The sequence below is a fragment of the Xenopus laevis genome, chromosome 5S (genome assembly GCF_017654675.1).
Source record: "Xenopus laevis strain J_2021 chromosome 5S, Xenopus_laevis_v10.1, whole genome shotgun sequence".
In the NCBI taxonomy this organism is placed as follows: domain Eukaryota; kingdom Metazoa; phylum Chordata; class Amphibia; order Anura; family Pipidae; genus Xenopus; species Xenopus laevis.
Genome location: NC_054380.1, coordinates 135609687 through 135631649, shown reverse-complemented (window position 1 = coordinate 135631649; position 21963 = coordinate 135609687). Strand labels below are relative to the sequence as shown.

General features: G+C 40.3%; 1 protein-coding gene across 1 annotated transcript; it reads left to right on the top strand.

Moving 5' to 3' along the window:
- The first annotated feature begins 4923 nt into the window (after positions 1 to 4923).
- On the top strand, positions 4924 to 20592 carry XB5870707.S (cytochrome P450 2K4-like S homeolog). Its single transcript, NM_001089905.1, is given in 9 exon segments — positions 4924 to 5140; positions 6814 to 6976; positions 9081 to 9230; positions 11947 to 12110; positions 14830 to 15003; positions 16740 to 16881; positions 17886 to 18070; positions 19231 to 19372; positions 20161 to 20592. Coding segments are annotated over 9 exon segments (1488 nt in total). The 5' UTR covers positions 4924 to 4954; the 3' UTR covers positions 20343 to 20592.
- The last annotated feature ends 1371 nt before the right edge of the window (positions 20593 to 21963 follow it).

The window sequence follows — 21963 nt, the reverse complement described above, 5'->3', positions numbered from 1 at the left end:
GTAAGTGGCACACATCTGTTTCACCGGAAAATTAGCGAAACGCCTAAAAAATTTGCAAAACGGATAAAAAATTTGCCAAATGTATTGAAGTCAATGGGCGTCAACATTTTTTATGCGTCCGTCAATTTTTTTCTGACTCCAAATGCATTAAAGGATAAGTAAACCTTTAAAATAAGTGGATGTAAAATTGATGAGGGGGCTATTCTAAGCACTTCTGCAATGTACATTCATTATTTATTTTCTTTTAATTCCAAGATATTAAGGGATACATGTACTGTTAATATGAATGAATTTTGTTACAACAGCATCACCTGCTGGTTATTTTCCCACCAGTCTGACCAGCAAGTAGTCAAGGAAGTTGTCAGGAGAAAGAAAGAGGCTGATGTTCTTCTGCTTAGGAAAGATGTGAGAAAGGTTTCTAATTGTATTCCTAAGCAGAAGAACATCAGCCTCTTTCTTTCTCCTGACAACTTCCTTGACTACTTGCTGGTCAGACTGGTGGGAAAATGACCAGCAGGTGGCGCTGTTGTAACACAATTCATTCATATTAACAGTACATGTATCCCTTAATATCTCAGTATTAAAACAAAATACATAATGAATGTACATTGCAAAAGTGCTTAGAATAGTCCCCTCATCAATTTTACATTCACTCATTTTAAAGGTTTACTTATCCTTTAAAGGCAATGGACCTTTTTTCTTATGACGACTTTTTTGTCTCAGCGACAATTATGTCTTGGCGACTCCTTGAGTATGTGAGAATAATTTTTTCCTTGCTTCTAGATACATTCTCTTTTTATAAAAACATATCATTTTTTTTACCAGTGTTTTTTTTTTTTTGGGAAAAATAGTTGGCTTCGAATTCTATAGGTTGAGTCAAAAAGTCACAGTTTGAAGGTATAATGAACGTGAACAGGAAAGCCTGGCTTGCTTGTTGATAATTTTTTCTACACATTTTAAAGAGGAATAAATTGCCACCAATAATTTAAAAATTTTACCAAGGATTTTGTGACTCCGATTTGAGAAAATCCTCATAAAGTGCTATAGTGTTAAATGTAAATATCATTTATAGATCCAATGTTCTACTATTTTATACATTTGGATTTTTTGTATGCGTTTCAGTATAGAGAATCTATATATACGTATATACCTATAAACTATGAAATGAATGCCTGGAATGGTTGGGTAAAATGTAATTACTAACATCAACCCCAGGCAATCAATGTACAGTACATACAGTACCTAAAAATAATCTATGATTTATGCTTCTCAGGAAGATTTCCTGCTCCCTCTTGGAATAAAGCATTTCACTGGAAATTATTTGTATAATTCATCTTGTTTCTATCTGGAATTATGTCAGCAGCACAGACAGCCCATTGTATACATGTATAATAAACTCAGTTATAAAAATTTGCATTAGGTCTTGAAATTTGATGAGATCTTCAAAATAGAAGATCTCTGCTCAATTTAGTTGCCCAGAAGTAGGCTGTTCTAATCATTTGACCATTGGGCTAGTGATTTGAGAAGGACAGGACTGGATTTTTGAACATCTCGGATAGAGATCTGGTTGACCCCTGGATAGATATTTGTCGTTAATAATTTTGGCCCCATAAATGGAACAATAAACTGGAGGCTGAGTCTGGAGTTGGTTATATTTCTTTAATTTGCTTTGGCATAACTGCTCCTGTACAGGTATGGAATATTGAGTTACATTCATACTTATCCCCACCTTCCCACGGCTCAGTAGGCTTATGACAAAATCTGGATAATATGGATAAACCTACATATATGTTGTATACATAATAATAATTGGCCTTTATTTGAGCAACATTAGACAGCACTGATCTTCTAACCCTTTGAAAAGTTCATAAAATGCAGCCTGACGCAAGTATCTTGGCACGGTATTTGCTTGACCAATGCATTCACTTCCAGGAGACCTCGGTTGAATAATTTGTGAAAATTATGTATTAACCCAAAACCTGAATCCTCATTTTGGTTCGTTTGTCAGTGATTTTAACAATAAATAACTTTTATAACTAGTTACATCTATCTGGATTTTCATTAAAACAATATATTTGTTAAATCCGTCCAACTGTCCAAGAAATTATCCAAGTTATAGGCATTAACAGAATCAGCATCACAACATCACCCGGCAGTGCATTCCCCAACCTCACTCACAGTACTTACAATGCCCACATCCACATCATTAATAAACAAGTTAAAAAAACATAATATTATTTTGTGCTTCTATTTAGTTCTATGGATTCATAGGTCTATAATGCGTATAGTTGAGCTACTATGGATGCTGATGTAAATAAATTTAAAGGGATCCTGTCATCGGAAAACATGTTTTTTCCAAAACGCATCAGTTAATAGTGCTGCTCCAGCAGAATTCTGCACTGAAATCCATTTCTCAAAAGAGCAAACAGATTTTTTTATATTCAATTTTGAAATCTGACATGGGGCTAGACATTTTGTCAATTTCCCAGCTGCCCCTGGTCATGTGACTTGTACCTGCACTTTAGGAGAGAAATGCTTTCTGGCAGGCGGCCGTTTTTCGTTCTCAATGTAACTGAATGTGTCTCAGTGGGACATGGGTTTTTACTATTGAGTGTTGTTCTTAGATCTACCAGGCAGCTATTATCTTGTGTTAGGGAGCTGTTATCTGGTTACCTTCCCATTGTTCTTTTGTTTGGTTGCTGGGGGGGGGAAGGGAGGGGGGTGATATCAATCCAACTTGCAGTACAGCAGAAAAGAGTGATAGAAGTTCAGAGCACAAGTCACATGACCAGGGGCAGCTGGGAAATTGACAATATGTCTAGCCCCATGTCAGATTTCAAAATTGAATATAAAAAAATCTGTTTGCTCTTTTGAGAAATGGATTTCAGTGCAGAATTCTGCTGGAGCAGCACTATTAACTGATTTATTTTGAAAAAAATGTTTTTTCCCATGACAGTATCCCTTTAAATATTATAGTGGCTCCAGAGGGGACCCACGCATAGCTTAGTCTACCCTTGAGCGCTACCTTCGTAGACCGGAATTGACCAAGCCCCTTAGTTGATTTTATGCAATTGTGCTTCAAGGGAACTTTGATCCCATACGTCAGGTGTGTAGAAATGGGCCTCTAATTTCCCAACACTAGATGAAGAAACATGGGCAGATATACTTGAACAAATTCCAGAAACCAATATATGTATCAGAGATCGCTTTATTCACATTAAATTCTAATTAACAGAGTGTATTTAACCCAACACAGGCTGGCACGTGTGTATCAGGGTCATCCATATGTATGTTTGAATTTTGTCTCCTTGGACTATTTGAAGGACTTACCATGCCCTCCAGTGACCTAGTAGCGATCGTAGAGGGGGCGGGCCCTGGTGCGGCAAACGGACTGCCGGGGGGCCCTGAGGGGGTGCGGGCCCTGGCCCGCTCGCACCCCCTGCTCCCCCGGTAGTTCCGCCACTGGTTGCCCTGAAAAATTTGGGAAGCTTTGGGACAAATGGCTGGTGATCCCTTAAATAGATATGGTAACCTGTTTGTGGTTAAACAAATACATGATACACGTGACTCAAAGGGGATGTAATTTTATATAACTTGAAAAGCTCATCTTGCTTTGCTTTTCTTCCTTTTTCTTCTATCTTTCTCATGTGAATTGAAAATCAAAATATTATAGTGGCCAAAAATGCTAGTTTGAACTGTTTGGTAGGGCAATCTTTCTAGCCATCAAAAAAACTGTAGTCAAAATCCAAGAAGGAACCATCCAATGAGTAAATATGATGTAAGGAAAAGCTTGCCCTGCTGATCCAAATGAAAAAAAGTCAGTATCAAACCCATGTCCCTATGTATTGTGAAATGTCTAATCTACAGCTGTGCTTGGATATTTCTCTACTTGGACTTTATACAGACAAAACTACATACTGTACATTATTGAGCAAACTGAGTGTTCCATACTGTTTTTAAAGGAGAAGGAAACCCCTTGGGCGCAAAACCCCTCCCCTGTGTTGCCCCCCTCACTCTTCCCCCCCTGGCCTACCTGTCCCCCTGGGCAAATGCCCCAAACTTGTTACTCACCGCTCTGCGCAGGTCTTGTCCACGGAGTTCACAGTCGCCATCTTCTCCCACGCGCGTCTTCTTCCTGCTTTGACCGGCGTCTTCTGGCGCATGTGAAGTAGGAACATTTACCGGTACGGATGTACTGCGCATGTGCCGAATGTCACAAAGTGAAATCAGAAAACTTTGTGACATTCGGCACATGCACAGTAGATCCGTACCGGTAAATGTTCCTACTTCACATGCGCCAGAAGACGCCGGTTAAAGCAGGAAGAAGACGCACGTGGGAGAAGATGGCGACTGTGAACTCCGTGGACAGGACCTGCGCAGAGGGGTGAGTAACAAGTTAGGGGCATTTGCCCAGGGGGACAGGTAGGCCAGGGGGGGAAGAGTGAGGGGGGCAACACAGGGGAGGGGTTTTGCGCACAGGGGGTTTCCTTCTCCTTTAAGTAGGAACACCATGGCTCCCCTGGATGAAGCTTTTTTCAGCGTTCCTGCCCTTTATCCGTTCTGGTTGCTGTAGTTTAGCACTAGCTGAAAAGATTGCAGGTTGATGTTCCCCTCCAATGGAGAATACTCAATTGGTTTCCCTAGGACAGGTCTCGGGCAATGTTTACTATGATTCATTTTTATCCAGAAACCTAAAATTACGCTACAGAATTCCTGCAATATTCTGCTGCCTCTAGCTGGATTCACAAACAGGGACTTTGCTACTGGCTCTTAATATACGTAGCAAAGAAAACTACGTTAAACACTTTGTTAATCATTTCTCATATGGCTCAGCTAATAATGGGGATGATAAACAAAGTCAAAGAAGGAGGGGGGAAGACTAAAAAGCAGAAGCAGACTGGATTGTACTAAGCCTTATTCTGAAGCAGGGCAGGTATTCAGAGAGAAGGAGACAATGGACCTGGTGTATTCCCCCTCTGTGTGTCTATTGCTGGTAACAGCTGTATTAATTCTGCTTTATGCTTTGAGAGACTGGATAAGAAGACCAGCTAAGAATTTCCCTTCAGGGCCCCCATCGCTACCGTTGATTGGACATTTGCACATGATAAATCTCAAAAGGCCCAGTGATGCACTAATGAAGGTAAATACCGGCTCCAGACTCATCAACATGCTATGCGAATACTCTAAGAACCTATGATCCAGTTGGACCCCACGTTATGTCAGTAATAGAGATGGGTGAATTTATTCGCCAGTCGCAAATTCGCTGCGAATTTCTGCGTTTCTCTGGCGAATAAATTCATAAATTTGCCGGTGATAGTTCCGAAGCCATCGACAGTTCAGACGCTGGCGACAATTAAATGGACACCCATTGACTTTAATGCCCATCAATTTAGTCACTGGCATAAAAATTCGCGTTTCAGGACAAATTCGCCCATCACTAGTCAGTAACCCTGAAAGGCTGACTGACATCACAACATGGAGTCATGGAGTTCAACTGACTGATCATCTATCTATCATCTATCTATCTCTCTGTCTATCTACCTATCATTCCTTCTATCTATCTATCTATCTATCTATCTATCTATCATCTATCTATCTCTCTGTCTATCTACCTATCATTCCTTCTATTTATCTATTATCTATCTATCTATCTATCTATCTATCTATCTATCTCTCTCTCTCTCTCTCTCTCTCTCTCTCTCTCTCTCTCTCTCTCTCTCTCTCTCTCTCTCTCTCTCTCTCTCTCTCTCTCTCTCTCTCTATCTATCATCTATTATCTATCATTTCTTTGCCCATACTGTATATGCAGTAAAAGAACATACTGTATATAGGCCTACACGTAATTTCCCTATTGCTATTATTTAAGTCCTAGAGGCAAATTCACTAAGCGCCGAAGCGCTGAACGCTAGCGTCAATTCGCTAGCGTTGGGCATTTTCGTTACTTCGCAAATTCACTAACGAACGCTGGCGTAGATTCGCTAGTGTTACTTCGCACCCTTATGCCTGGCGAATTTTCGCTACGGACGAAACTACGCAAATTCACTAACGCGCGCAGTGTACTGAACGCTACCTTTTACGCCAGACTTCCTTCGCTACCTCAGACCAGGCGAAGCGCAATAGAGTAGATAGGGATTGCTTCAAAAAAAGTCAAAAATTTTTCTAAGTCCCAAAAAACGCTGGCGTGTTTTCTACATTATGGGTGATAGGCTGAAAAAGATTAAAACATTTTTTAGGGCTCCCCTCCTTCCCCCCTACATTTCCTGACTCATGGCAACTTACCTAGACAGTGGGCACATGTGTAGGGCAAAATAAAAATTTTATTTGATGTTTTGAAGGTTTTCTAGGCATTTGTAGTGCTGATACGTGTTCCTCCATTGAAATTTGAATTTGGCGCCGTATGCAAATGAACCATCGCTAGTGAAACTTCGCTTCGCTTGGCGAATCAACGCTAGCGCAACTTCGCAAACTTACGCTACCCCTGTGCGCAACTTCCGATTTTAGTGAATTTGCAGAGCGCTGGCGAAACTACGCCTGGCGAAGTGCGGCGAAGTGCGGCGAAGTTGCGCCTGGCGCAACTTCGAATCTTAGTGAATTTGCCCCCTAGAGTGCTGTTCAACATTTCACATGCAGTAGACAGATTACTTGACATACCACATAGCTGATTGCCAGACAATATTAATATGATAACGTCGCACACAATCCCTTGGAGGACCACACCTGAATATCAGGCCTCCAGTTGGTCAGATATGGTTCTCCTTCTGTAGAAATGATGTGATCAGATTTTAATTACATTATCCTCTCTCTGTATTTCAGATGTCAAGGAAACATGGCAATATATTCAGGGTTCAGATGGGAACTGTGGAAATGGTTGTGCTGTCAGGCTATGACGCAGTGAAGGAAGCCCTTATTGACAATGCAGAAGTATTTTCAGAAAGACCTTTTGTCCCAGTTTTTGAAGACATGCACCAGGGATACGGTATGTGTGGGGCCATCATAGTCAAATTATTCAAATAATATTTGCTCTAGGAAACATTTCCCATTGTTCCTTTGCCATGAAGGACATGTGCTACATATGGAAAGACACTCATAATTAGGTGATGAAGAAATAAAATGAATCATTTTCCAAGCTATCAATCTTGTTATAAAGAATAGACATTAAGGGGCAGATTTACTAAGCTCAAGTGAATGGTTCGAATGTCAAAAAGTTTGAATTTTGAGGTAAATTTTTGGGTACTTCGACCATCGAATAAGCTATATTCGACCATTCGACTTTGATTCAAACGATTCGAAGTAAAAACCATTTGACTATTTGACCATTCGATAATTAAAGTATTGTCTCTTTAAAAAAAAATTTCGACTTCATATTTCGCCAAATTAAAGCTACCGAAGTGCAATGTTAGCCTATGGGGACCTTTCGCTAAAAATCCTTTGAATCGTTCGTTTCGAACGATTTGATTGTTTGGTCAAACGATTTCTATCGATCGAATACGCTAAAAATTCTTCGATATTCGGAGTCGACGGATTTCAATTCGAGGGTCGAATTTCTACGTTTTTTTAACTTCGAAATTTGACCCTTAGTAAATCTTCCCCTAGGGGGTGCTTAGCACCAAAGGGACCTGTATATTTTTTTACTTGGTGGTGCCTTTGTAGTTAAATCAATTATGAAGCTGTAACTGTACATGCATTTTCCAAACTAGACAAGATAGTTGGGGTATCAGGTAGAAGTCCATGCACCTCGTGGTTCCCCATTCGGCTGAATATACATATGTTTTTCTTAAGTGAAGCTGCAGGTTCTCTTTGTTCTGGTCATTTGTGCTCTTTACATTAAAGATCAGAACAATAGAAATAAGCCATGTGTGGTCAATCATACTCCTCTCTCTGCCCATTTACCCTGTGGGACAAGTGTTCAGAAAGTCTACATGATCTACCAATGGAATGCCACCTTAAAGGAGACGGAAACCCTGTAGAAAAAAACCCTGTACCCCACCCCACATAGACCCTCCTCCACCCTGGCTAACTGCCCCCTCCAGGGAAATGCCCCATACGTTATACTTACTCCTCGTTGCAGATTCTGGCATTGGACTTCACGGCATCAATCTTCTGGGTTCTCTGTGAGCTGACCGGGCATGCGCAGTTAAAGCAATTTGCCGGTTTGCGACAACTGCACATGCACCGAAATTGACGGAGATTGACGATCTTCCAGGCAGCTTACCTAGCACCTGGAAGATGGATGCCATGAAGTCCACTGCCAGAATCTGCGACGAGTTGTAAGTATAAAGTGTGGTGCATTTCCCCCCAAAAAAACCTTTGATTTTGTTAAATATCGGTTGGTCTTTTTTTATTCGAATTTCGAAATTATGGGAGTTCAAAAACTCTGCCCCATAGTAACATAACCAGTGGAAAGATTTCCTAAAAGGAAAGTGAGAAACAATATATACTTAAAATGAATTAAAGATCTGTTCCAATTTGAACAATGCAGAAATGGAAGCACTTATAAATAACATGTGAAATATAGTGATGGGCGAATTTTTTCGCACGGCGTGAATTAGTGGCAAATTTGCCGCCGGCGAATAATTTCGCAAAACGGGCGTATAAATTCACCGGCAACATTTTTTTTGACGCCGGCGAATTTTCGCACCCGTCTTGCGAAATTAGTCCAAAAAACTGACACTGGCATCAAAAACAGACCCCATTTCGCAAATATTTCGCCGTTTCGCAAATTTTGCGGGAAGTTCGTGAATTTTTTGGCAATGCGAAACAGCGCAAATTGCCCATCACTAATAAAATATACCATACTCAAAAACTAAATTTTTTCTTTGGGGTGCACACCATGATGTCTGTACACTTTTAGATGCTTTCAATCTCCATGTAACTTGAGCAATGTTTCAGATTCTTTACTTACCTTGTTTCTTTAGAAATATATAGTTATATCTGTCCTAGCTGTCAGTATGCATAACTGCCTAATAACATTTAGGCTAAGGGCCAAAGTGCTGCTTTATGTCAAGTGCGTGTGTTGTTGTGACCGTTTGACATTCCAATAGTTTAGTGATAACGTCTCATTGTATTGCTATATTCCGCAGGTATTCCATTCGCTCGTGGTGATAACTGGAAAGAGATGAGAAGGTTTACCCTTTCCACATTCCGTGACTTTGGCATGGGCAAAAGAACTATAGAGGATAAGATCATTGAGGAATGTGGTTTTCTGATTAAAGAAGTTGAAGTATATAAAGGTACTTGCAACCCAATAGTAAACAGTTTGTTTAGATTTTAATTTACATTTTCTTTCCAGAATCATCTGCTGCAGGACATTTGGAATATGGTAAGGTAATGACTGAGAATAAAATTCTGTGTATGCAGATTTCCCTGTGAGCCCACTGCCTTGGACGAATTCTGTTCTCAAACTAGTCTTGGTCACTACTACCCTGGCCTTGAGGGTGAACTACCTGCTTGGCTATAAGAGCAGTTCTTTGTTTTTCTGTGCTGTCAGGAGGTATCTTTATGCTCATCCATCAGCTACTCCCCTTTTTTCCCCAAAAGTTGTTATGTCATACATTCCTAAGTCTATAAACCTCTGCGATTACTTTGTTCGGGGTTCTGACTCATTGTGACTTCAGAATCTACAAAGCTTGTGTCAAATAAACGTTTTTCATTCATTCAGGTCATAAGAAAGAGCAGAGATGCAGTATATATTAGTGATAAGTCTAAGGGTGATGGCACATGAAGTATTTTGTTCTTCACAGGAAAGGCACCCTCCCTCATGGAGGCGTTAAAGCGTCCAAAAATAACTTTACATTAAGGGGCAGATTTATCGCTCGATCGAACGGTTAAATCGTTTAGCGTACGATCTTATTTTTTTAGCGTACAATCGAACGATTTTACTTTGATGTGTAAAGACTTAGAAAATGGTTGTAGAAGGTCCCCATTGGCTAACATAGCACTTCGGCAGGTTTAATTTGGCGAAGTATTGAAGTCAACGTTTTTTTAAAGAGACAGTACTTTGATTATCGAATGGTTCAATATTCGAACTATTTTTACTTCGAACCAAGTAAATTCTAAGTTGTAGTATCCTATTTGATAGTCGAAGTATCCAAAAAATTACTTTGAATTTGGAATTTTTTTACTTCGAAAATTCCCTCAAATTCACTTCGACCCTTGATAAATCTGCCCCTAAGAATCACAGGAATCAAATAGACTTGATTATGTTTTACAGTCATACAAGTGATTTCTTCAGTTGTTTTAGACTTCCTACTGCTAGATACAGAACAAACAGGGTGAATGGAATGCATCTTTTTGGGACGTGCATTCATGTGCCCCTCCGTGAATAGACAGCGTTCAGAAATAACATGACATAACCTATTAGCAGGCGTTAACAAGCCTTGTGTAGGCGAGATCCAAGACGGGAGTTAGTCGTTATATCTTTTCCATGAATTGGATGGAGTTCATCTGAAGTAATATGAAAGTTTTCACTTTAATATAAACATTTTCTGTCCAAGCTTCCCCACTGAGGCTGTGAGCCCAAGGTTATTTGGGCTATCATGTCCTTATTCTACAAACTCATGCCAATATAAGATGTCAGCTAATATGCGACCACTGGTAGCCCATGCCTTAAACCTTTCAATTCCCATAGTGGATATCTATAGCTTGTCCACTGTAAGGGGCAGATTTACTAAAGGGCAAAGTGACTAATGCTGGCGATGATTCGCCAGTGTTACCACTTTCAAGCACTTTACTAAAGGGCGCAGGTGTAACTTCGCTAGCGAAAGAGACAGACACTAGCGCTCATTTGCACTTGAACTACGCAATTTAACAAAGATGTGAATTTTACTGAACATTACCTCTTTGCCAGACTTGCCTTCGCCAGCTCAGACTAAGCGAAGTGCATAGATCTTTCAAAATCTTCTGTTACTTACATCATATTTTTAGTGGAAAAAGTTTCTAAGTCCCTAAAAAACGCTGGCGTCTTTTCGGTTCCCCCATACATTTTCTTGCAATGGTTGCGAAGCTGTCGCTGGCAAATTTTCGGGCCTCTGCAGTAGCTGTTATTCCATTCAGGGTGAAACATGACAAATATTTTGCTTTTTAAGGTTTGTTCCCCGCAGCTCTTTTAAGCATTTCTCTAATTCATTAATTGTATTGTTTTTCTTCCTCAAAACTCTGGCTCATGATTTCTGTTTATTTTGCACTTGATGAATCATTTCACAAACTTTTATTTTAATTTCGACCTGCCCTTCTGAAGCATCCTACCTCCCTTATATTATGGGGCACATTTACTTAGCTCGAGTGAAGAATTAGAATGAAAAATACTTCAAATTTCGAAGTATTTTTTGGCTACTTCGACCATCGAATTGACTACTTCGACCTTCGACTACGACTTCAAATCGAACAATTCGAACTAAAAATCGTTCGACTATTCGACCATTTGATAGTCAAAGTACTGTCTCTTTAAAAAAAACTTTGACCACCTACTTCGCCACCTAAAACCTACTGAGCACCAATTTTAGCCTATGGGGAAGGTCCCCATAGGCTTCCTAGCAATTTCTGATCAAAGGAAAATCGGACGATCGATGGATTAAAATCCTTCAAATCGTTCGATTCGAAGGATTTAATCGTGGATTGAACGATTTTTCCTTCGATCTGCGAATTGCGGTAAATCCTTTGACTTCAATATTCGAAGTCGAAGGATTTAACTTCGATGGTCGAATATCGAGGGTTAATTAACCCTCGATATTCGACCCATAGTAAATGTGCCCATGTCCATGTATTTAAAGTGTTCCAATTCCAAGCATGTCTATGACTTATAGGGTTTACTAGTTTTTCCATTTGATGATAATCTCAGGATAGTTAATATAACTGCTCTAGGTGAGGTGCTCTCCTCCCATTGGATCTTCTTATCCTTATGTTTGATATTGAAATAACTTCATGCGTACATGTGTTTCTATTGAACAGATGAGCCTGTCGAGCTAAAAGAATTCATAAGTGTTGCTGTTGGCAATATCATTTCATCTATTGTGCTTGGACACCGCTTTGATAATTACCAGCACCCAACTTTATTAAGAGTTCTGCACCTCGTTCATGAAAATTTCAGACTTCTTGGAAGTCCTTCAGTTATAGTAAGTGTCCTCTCTTCACTGACACACCGATTCACCCAAGGAAAGATAAAATATTTTCAGCTGGAAAATACTGTACTGTGGTTTTGAAATGACTGACAAACCAAAGTATCATGCTTGCTTCATACCTTGAAACATGAACATTTCCAATCCAATGCTGGGTGCAAAGTATTGCCAGACCCTGGACAAGAGCAAAGTACTGCACTTAGTGTACATTTTAAATACCACTTGTGTCCGGGGTCTGGTTGTGATCTAGGGCTGGATTGGAAATCTAGTGCTATTTACAGACTCCTCGGATGTTTCTGTTCTTTTGCCTTTAAACCTTCTGGTTGAAGTGCAGTTTGTGGCACCAAATATGATAGTAGATATATATGAAAATAAGGTCTTATAGCTCATTTTGCTATAGTTACAGTGATTAATCATCAATAAATGAGCATTTTCTTCCAATTTCAATATAACTGACCATATGGCATGATTCAAAAGGGCAGAAACCAAATTTGCAAAAATCGAAGCTACAATTTTACAATCTACAAAACTGTAATCAAATTATCTAATAAAACATTGTTTATGTGGACCTTTCTTTTAAGGAGATTCTCCTGTGGAAAATGCTTACTCAAACATTTTTCAAGCAAGTGCACTTGTTCCTGTAGGAAGTTGCTATTCAATTTAAGGTTTGGGGTGGAATTTGGAGTGTTTCGTTTCCCACCCATAGGTTGAACAATGCTTAGCATCTACCCATTTTCCATTGCCTTTACATACCTCAAAATTGTCAGATGCCACACACAAAAAAGAAAATATACCATGATGCAGTGGCCTAACTACCAGGGGAGCAGGGGGTGCAACTGGGCCAGGGCCCGCACCCCCGCAGGGCCCCCCCGGCAGATTGGCTGGAGTCGGCTGCAGCCGCAAAGTAAATTCGCACACGGACGAGGGGGGGGCCCAGCTGCACAGCCCGCACCAGGGCTCGCCCCCACCTAGTTCCGTTACTGCCATTAACAGAGAATAATTAAGAAAAATGGAAAAAGTCCATTAAAATCATTTTCTCTTGCCGATCTTCCCACAGTCTCTCAGCTGCACAAAAAAAGTATCCAAAAATGTATATGCAGATCAGCGCCTATGGCAACAGAGAGAGAAACAGAAAAAATTTGCGCAATATGTTTCAATATCACACCAACACCCAGGGGCACATTTACTTAGCTCGTGAAGGAATAGAATAAAAAAAAATTGAATTTCGAAGTATTTTTTTGGCTACTTCGACCTTCGACTACGACTTTGACTTCGAATCGAACGATTGGAACTAAAAATCGTTCGACTATTCGATAGTTGAAGTACTGTCTCTTTAAAAAAAACTTCGATCACCTACTTCGCCACCTAAAGCTTACCATGCATCAATGTTAGCCTATGGGGAAGGTCCCCATAGGCTTTCTAGACAATTTCTGATTGAATGAAAATCGTTAGATCGATGGATTAAAATCCTTCGAATCGTTCGATTCGAAGGATTTAATCGTTCGATCGAACGATTATTCCTTTGATCGTTCGATCGAACGAATAGCGCTAAATCCTTCGACTTTGATGTTCGAGGTATTTAACTTCGACCATTAGTAAATGTGCCCCCCAGTGTCCAGGTTTTTTTTTTTTGAGGTGTATTTCCCCTTTAAATTTCCACTGTTATTGGTGACATGCAAAGTTTTGTGGAAATTGAAAGGGGAAAAACACCTCAAAAAAAACCCTGGACACTGGGGGGCCGATTCATCAAGCTCGAGTGAAGGATTCGAAGTAAAAAAACTTCGAATTTCGAAGTGTTTTTTGGGCTACTTCGACCATCGAATGGGCTACTTCGACCTTCGACTATGACTACGACTTTGAATCGAAGGATTCGAAATAAAAATCGTTCGACTATTCGATAGTCGAAGTACTGCCTCTTTAAAAAAAACTTCGGCCCCCTACTTCGGCAGCTAAAAGCTACCGAAGTCAATGTTAGCCTATGGGGAAGGCCCCCATAGGCTTGCCTAAGTTTTTTTGATCGAAGGATATTCCTTCGATCGTTGGATTAAAATCCTTCGAATCGTTCGATTCGAAGGATTTAATCGTTCGATCGAAGGAATTATCCTTCGATCGTTCGATCGTAGCATTTGCGCTAAATCCTTCGACTTCGATATTCGAAGTCGAAGGATTTTAGTTCCTAGTCGAATATCGAGGGTTAATTAACCCTCGATATTCGACCCTTGATGAATCGGCCCCTGGGTGTTGGTGTGATATTGAAAAATATTGCGCTATTTTTTTCTGTTTCTTTCTCTGTTGCCGTAGGCGATGATCTACATATACATTTCCGTTACTGCCATGGTGCTGTGGTCAAACAAACCCTGGACTTACCATCACTGTTCCCCTATAGCACTTTAGCCTAAAGGACTGAGTATTGATTTAATAAATTAATTAATAAACCCAAAGTACTGTCAGAATGTTGCATTAATATTTGTACCATTTACATATTTGTATTTGCCTACTGATTTGTTCAAAATAAAGTATTATTTACCATAGCCTGTAGAGATTCAAATTTTTTATTCCCCACGATAAATGTGATACATCCCAGAATGACTAAGTATCGATCAGAATCAATTCATCCATAATGATGATAAGTTTGTTTAAGAGTTTTGTTTAAGAGCCATAATTAGCGACTGTATATTAGGACTAATATATTGTGTATAATGTTGTTTTCTTGTAGTTATACAATATATTTCCAATTTTACGCTTCTTCCCCGGTGACCACAAGAGAATTATGAAAAATCTGGAGGAATTGCATAGCTTTCTGCGGGAAACTTTTATGAAGCACCTTAAAGTTCTTGAACGAGACGATCAAAGAGGTTATATTGATGCATTTCTTGTCAGGCAACTCGAGGTAATACAAAGTTGAAAATAAAGATATACAAATACATTGTTGTTGAAGAGCTGTAGGCATGTACAGTATGTAGTAATATTTAATTGTATTAGAGCTAGACATTTAGTTCAAAGTAACTATTAACAGGGCCGGAACTAGGGGTAGGCAGAGTAGGCACGTGCCTAGGGCGCAAAGCTGGGAGGGCAACAGGCACGTACCTCCTCTGTCGCCTACCCAAAGTCCGGTTCCCTTCTCTGCCCGTTTCTTCACACTTTTTGCTCTTCTGCGCATGAACCTCACGCATGCGCACTATATCGCAAATGCGCGCATAAATCCGCGCATGCGAGCATAAATTTGTACATGCAAGCGTAAATTTGCGCATGCACACACCAAACAGGCGCCCCGACTGCCTAGGGCGCCTGCCCAGCGTGGCCCGGCACTGACTATTAATGATTGAATACAAAAGGTCTCTCTGTAGATAGTTACATAGTTACATGGGGTTGGAAAAAGACCAAAGTCCATTAAGCTCAACCCCTCCAAATGAAAACCCAGCATCCATACACACACTGACAATGACCCCTCCATAAACTCACATAAATTATATATATATATACTCATATCTATACCAACTTTAGTGTCATAGTAGCCTTGGATTTTCTGCTTGTCCAAGAAATCAAAGTCATTAACAGAATTAGCATCACAACATCAACCGGCAGTGCATTCCCCAACCTCACTGTCCTCACAAGCATCTTTTTTTCCAATGAAAACAACCCCAACCTTGTCAGTCTCCCCTCATAATTTAACTCTTCCCTTCCTCTAACCAGTTTAGTTGCACTAAGTCTCTGCACTCTCTCCAGCTCATTTATATCCCTCTTAAGGACTGGAGTCCAAAACTGCCCCCATACTCCAGATGAGGCCTCACCAGGGACCTATAAAGAGACATAATTAAGTTTTCATCCCTTGAGTTAATGCCCTTTTTTATACAAGAACTTTATTTGCTTTAGTAGCCACAGAATGACACTGACTGGAAATAGACAACTTGTTATCCACAAAAACCCTCAGATCCTTCTCAGTTAAGGAAATTCCCAACACACTGTCATTTAGGGGCAGATTTATCAAAGGTCAAGGTGAATTTTCAAATATTGAGCTATTTTTGTGTACTTCAACTAGGGAATAGTCCAAATCCAATTTGAATTTGAAATAATTAAAAAATTTGAATATCGAAATTTATCATGCATTGTCTTTTTAAAAATTCAACTTCGACCATTTCAACCAAAAAAAAACTTTGACTTAATTTCGGTTGGTCTTTTTGAATTTCAAAGTTTTTTCAATTCTCAATTCGACCCTTGATAAATATGTCTTTTGAGGAAAGAGAATGTGTAATCACTTTGGACTTGACAATATATGGGGAGGGGCTGTTTTCTGAACAGTTTTTATAACTTTGCTACATTCACCCATTTGAAATCCTAAAAGAAAATTTCAGTGCATTGATTTTTGAGATATTCATCTTTGTGGCATCCACCAATGTGTCAACGGCACCTTGTATAAGTACTATTGTTTCATCACAGTAGATTCTTCATTTCAGGGTTTGCTTTTGATCTTTGCTATGCTTCATGTTTGTTGTGGGCAAGATTGGAATTGCCTCTCACAACAAGGGTTCAATAGCCATCTATCCTACAGAACAAAAAAACTACATCCCATTGTACAATTTATACTGTCTCTTACTATATAATGTTTTATATTTTATTTTCTATTAGGAAAAAGGGAATCCTAAGTCTTATTTTCATGAAAAGAACCTTATAAGTATTCTGGCAACTTTATTTGCTGCTGGAACAGACACAACAATCGCCTCTATCCGCTGGGCAATATCCTTTATGGTAAAAAATCCTCTTATCCAAAGTGAGTACAAAACATTATTCTCTCTCATACATGGGCCATCAACCGGAATGCATGAATTAATAGATTCAAATATCATCCATAATGTGAAGAACTTACCTGGTGGTCTAGTGTGGGGACGGCAGGGACACCTGCCGCCCCCTCCGCGGGGACGCCCACCTCGCCGTCCCTGCTTGTAGGCAGTAGGCGCCTGCTCTCTAGGACGCGCGCGGCGCACTGCTGTTCCATTTAAAGGGCGCGAAATTCAAAAGGTATAAATAGCCTGAAAGGACTTCCAGACCTTGCCCATGATAGGATTTGTTCCTGGTGCTTCTGAGCTTAAGCTATATCTGTCTGAACCTGTTTTTGATTCCTGTTGTGACCCCTGCCTGGCTTTTGACTATTCTGACTTCTGGATCCTGACCTTTGCCTGAATACCGACTACCTCTTCTGATTAACCCTCTGATTGACTTCCTGGTTTGACCCTTGCCTGCCTGACTACGTTTATTCTCTGCCTGCCTCGACCCGGCCTGATCTGACCACTCTATTGCCTAACGCCTTGTACTACGACCTTCTGTCCAAAGACTTTGCTTTACAGTCGTGCCCCTCTGCCTATCCAGATCTCTCATCTTGCACCTCTCGTTTAAGTCCAGGTGGCATCCAAGTAAGCTGAGGGCTCCTCCCGAGGCCCAAAGGTGGTCACACTACAGGTGAAGCACAAGCGGAGACCAGGGTGCCTGGTGTTGGTTCTGGTGTTGGGTGCCGACCGTGACACATAACTTTTGGTGTACGATATTACCTGGCACAGACTAGGGAATGTCTAGTCATTCCTAAGCAGAGAGCAACACATTTTCTGGACACAATGTTTCCTACATGATCACTATAAAGCATATTTTGTGCCCCTTAGTATCCAGGGTATTAGTAAAAGTACCCTAAATATACAGTATTTAACAGGTTACTAGATGAGTTAACACTATAAGATTTTGGATTCCATCTACCACCAGTAATGCACTATACATTTGTTTCAGAACGTGTTCATGAGGAAATTGATCGAGTGATTGGATCATCTCAGCCACAATTTCATCATCGCAAAAGTATGCCCTATACCAACGCTGTCGTTCATGAAACGCAAAGGGTTGCCAATGTTGTGCCAATGAATTTACCACATGCAACCACCAGGGATATTAACTTCAAGGGTTATCATCTGCCAAAGGTAATTCACAAGTGGCAAGCGTATATAGTTGGAATTAAAGTTCTTAATGTCAACCCCTTCAAATAAGGAAAAGGGAAAGGTGTGTCTTAATTACAAATCTGTGATTGGAAATGCACCCAAACAAGAACTGGACTGAATTCTAACACTTCCTGTAGGATTCTGCCAAATCATTGGTGTTGCAGTCTAATTGTAAGGGACTACTAATAGGGAAATTCTCAATATTGTACTAAAATAGGAGGGTGATGAGTCCATAAAGCACCTGGCGGTTGGGATATAATAAAGGGACTAGAGAAAGTGGAGTGGGCAATGATCTGGAAAAACTGAAACAGGAGAGGATGGAGTGGGATGAGAGAAAAGACTGATTAGAATGGACAAGACAGACCAAGTGGAGAAGCAGGACTAGGCAAAACAGGCTAGGAAATTAGACAAGGTGGGATTCTAAAGGCAGTAAGGATCACAGACAAAGCAAGAATACAGGGTTGGACTGGGTGTCCAGGGCCCACTGGTGCTGCCAACTCAGCCCCCCCCCCCATAGCAGCACGTAACTTGACTTCTGTTTTTAGCGGCCACCATCAGGGGAGCACAGTGGAGTGTGGGTCTGGGACGATGGTGCCCATGAGGGCTGGGGCCTGGGTTTTTCCCTGAGTCCTGCCAGCCCAGTCCGACACTGCAAGAATAGACCACACACAGTGGTTAGGGAAGAGCACCCAGTAACTGGTAGGTCATTGGTTCAAATCCCACCAGAGCCTTACACTGATCAGATCCAATCTGAAGTGCTGGACACCAGAAGGCAACACAATATGCTAATGAGACAAACCTTTTAGTTTACCTTTTGGACGAATGTTTTGTAGAGGATTCAGTATTAGTAAGATTTGTTGCATCCCAGGCTGTGATACAGTAAACTCATAAACTCACCAGTTTTTGTTGGGATGTACAGTAGATTCTATTTTATTCACATGCAGGTTTATTTTTTAGGTTTAATACAGGAGCAACACAATATAACTAGGAATTCAGTAAATAGATAATGGAGAGCTTGTGCAGCAAAGATCGATATTGTGTGTAAATGGAATTTCAAACATTTATCAATAAAATCTGCAAACAATATGGCAGCGTAAATGTGATCTAGTGGGAACATGAAATAATGGTGGTTTTGCTTGCAGGGTACCTACGTTGTCCCACTGCTCGAGTCTGTTCTCTTTGACAAAACACAGTTCGAAAGAGCAGAAGAATTTTATCCGGAGCATTTCCTGGATTCAGATGGCAAATTTGTCATGAAACCGGCCTTTTTGCCCTTCTCAACAGGTACTTATGTTGGTGCACTTATGTATCAGATCATTGCAGATGTTGATGAAATACAGTTCACAGCATCCCATTGACAACCAAAGGCTTTGGTGAAATTTTAAGAGGTTCAACAACATGGGGAGGTATCAGAAATGTCCCTCTGAAAAGCATTTTCATCGATGAGGCCATTGGGATTCTTATTCATGACTGGGAAGAACATAATCATATTATTGGTATTAGATAATTTTGACTTTCAAGCTTTACCTAGGGCTGTAATCCCAGTTTAGGGCACTTTAGGCTTATGATAAGGCGAGACCCTGCCTAGTTTTATTCAGTCATGCCCAATTGGTCAAATTAACAACCCAACCCTTTTTTTTCCTAAAATATGCCAAAATACAGACCATAAACTATTGACAGTTGGAAGGTATATCTAACGCAAACAAAAATAGTGGAGTGCACGTGGTTTAACTGGCACCTTCCTTCCAGTGTCCAATAAAACAATAAAAATTATTTTATCCTCTTGCAAACAAAAAGTTGTGTTTAATTCATGAGTTAATGGTTTGACACCAATTCACATCACTTACAACTTTTTCGGGGACGGGTTGTTACCCATTCCCTTCCTCGGGTGTTGGAAAGTGTATGCAATCACTAGATATTTCCAAGATTTCCAAGAATCTTTTGGGTGCATAACATTGTTTACCTACTTCTGGTTACTATGGACCATATTCATGATGGATTATATACATTATTTATTGCATTGTGTTTATTTTGTGTTTCTGATGTCTTATTGCCATTGTGTTTATTTACAGGAAAGAGGATCTGCATAGGAGAAACACTTGCCAAAATGGAGCTGTTCCTTTTCTTTACAAGCCTCATGCAGAAGTTCTCTTTTCATCCTACGCCTGGGGACCCAAACTTTGATGTCAAGCCGGCTATCGGTTTAACAAGTCCTCCACTTCCACGAAAACTTTGCATTGTGCCACGCTCATAAGTTCAACTCCATTAGCATAAATTTAAATTTGGCATTTGTGTGGTTTTCTTTTTGCCCCTTTTGTAAAGTGTATGACATGCAAATGAATGAGGCTTAACTCATTTATCATATTTATGCATCCAGTTGTCCCAGTAATAAATGAGCTCTAGAATTTACAGATATATTTCTGGCTGTAGAAAGTCTTTCACTTTGTTCTGTTTGTGTAAATATGGTTTGAATAAAAGAGCATAATAATTAAAGAGAAGCAAAACAAAAATGTGTTTAACTTAAGTTAATATAGTGGATAATGTACCCCCTACTGTAATTTATAAAGATATTATTAGTCACCGAGTGGCCTTGTGCTTTTATACAGGTCACATAACTCGAGGCACTGTGCGATTGGGAGGGAGACCAAAGAGGCATCATAAGAGGAGAGTCAGAGAGACAGTGAGGCAGGAGGAGTGCGTTGTGTTAAAGGAACAGTAACACCAAAAAAAATGAAAGTGTAGTATATAATGCAGTGCATAATGTAGTGTTGCCCTGTACTGGTAAAACTGGTGTATTTACTTTTTTTGTGTTTTTAAAGCAAACTTACCAGCTGTACCAGTGCAATGCAAATATATTGTCATTCTTTTTAAACACTTTAATTTTTTTGGTGTTACTCTTCCTTTAAGGCAATGATCCCCAAGCAGTAGCTCGGGAGCAACATGTTGCTCTCCAACCCCTTGGATGTTGCTCTCAGTGCCTCAAAGCAGGTGCTTATTTTTGAATTTTTGGCTTGGAGGCAAGTTTTAATTGCATTTAAACCATGTATAGTTCCAAGTAGAGCCTGCTGTAGGCTGCCAGTCCATATAACATAGCCCATAGCCAATCACAGCCCTTATATGGCACCCCAAGGGACTTTTTCATGTTTGTGTTGCACCCCAACTCTTTTTACATTGGCTCACGGATAAAAAAGGTTGGGGACCATTGCTTTAAGGAAAAGCTGAGCCAGGGAATTAGACAGAAAGGGGGGCAGAGTGGACGAAGACAGCAGCAGCAACTGCCATCTCTAGCTTATAAATGTTGTGTACTGATGCAGGAACTTGTTGTTTATTTAGTAAATAAAGTGCCCCCTATTGTAAAATATAAGGATATTATAAGTCACTGAGGAGTTCCATGACCATGTAAAAGCATGAAGCCGAAGTCATGGAACCCAGGTTATGCATGTTATTAGGTAGAATGGAAGCGGAAGCCATATGATGCGCAACAAAAGGATTTAAAGGAGAAGGAAAGCTCCAAGACAGTTTATTGCCAACATATTAGCCACAATAGTGCAAGCTAGAATGCTATATTTATTCTGCAGAATGCTTTACCATACCTGAGTAAACGGCTCTAGACACTGTCTGTTTGTTTAGGATAGAAGCTGCCATATAACCTTGGTGTGACATCACTTCCTGCCTGAGTCTCTCACTGCTCACTTACAGCTCTGAGCTCAGATTACAGCAGGGATGGGAGGAGGGAGGGGGAGAGGAGCAAACTGAGCATGCTCAAGCCCTAGCCCTGGAGGTTTCAGCTGAAAACAGGAAGTCTGATACAGAAGCCCATGAGTACACAATAGAAGGAAAGAATTGTGGTGTTTCTTTTGACAGAGGACTCAGAG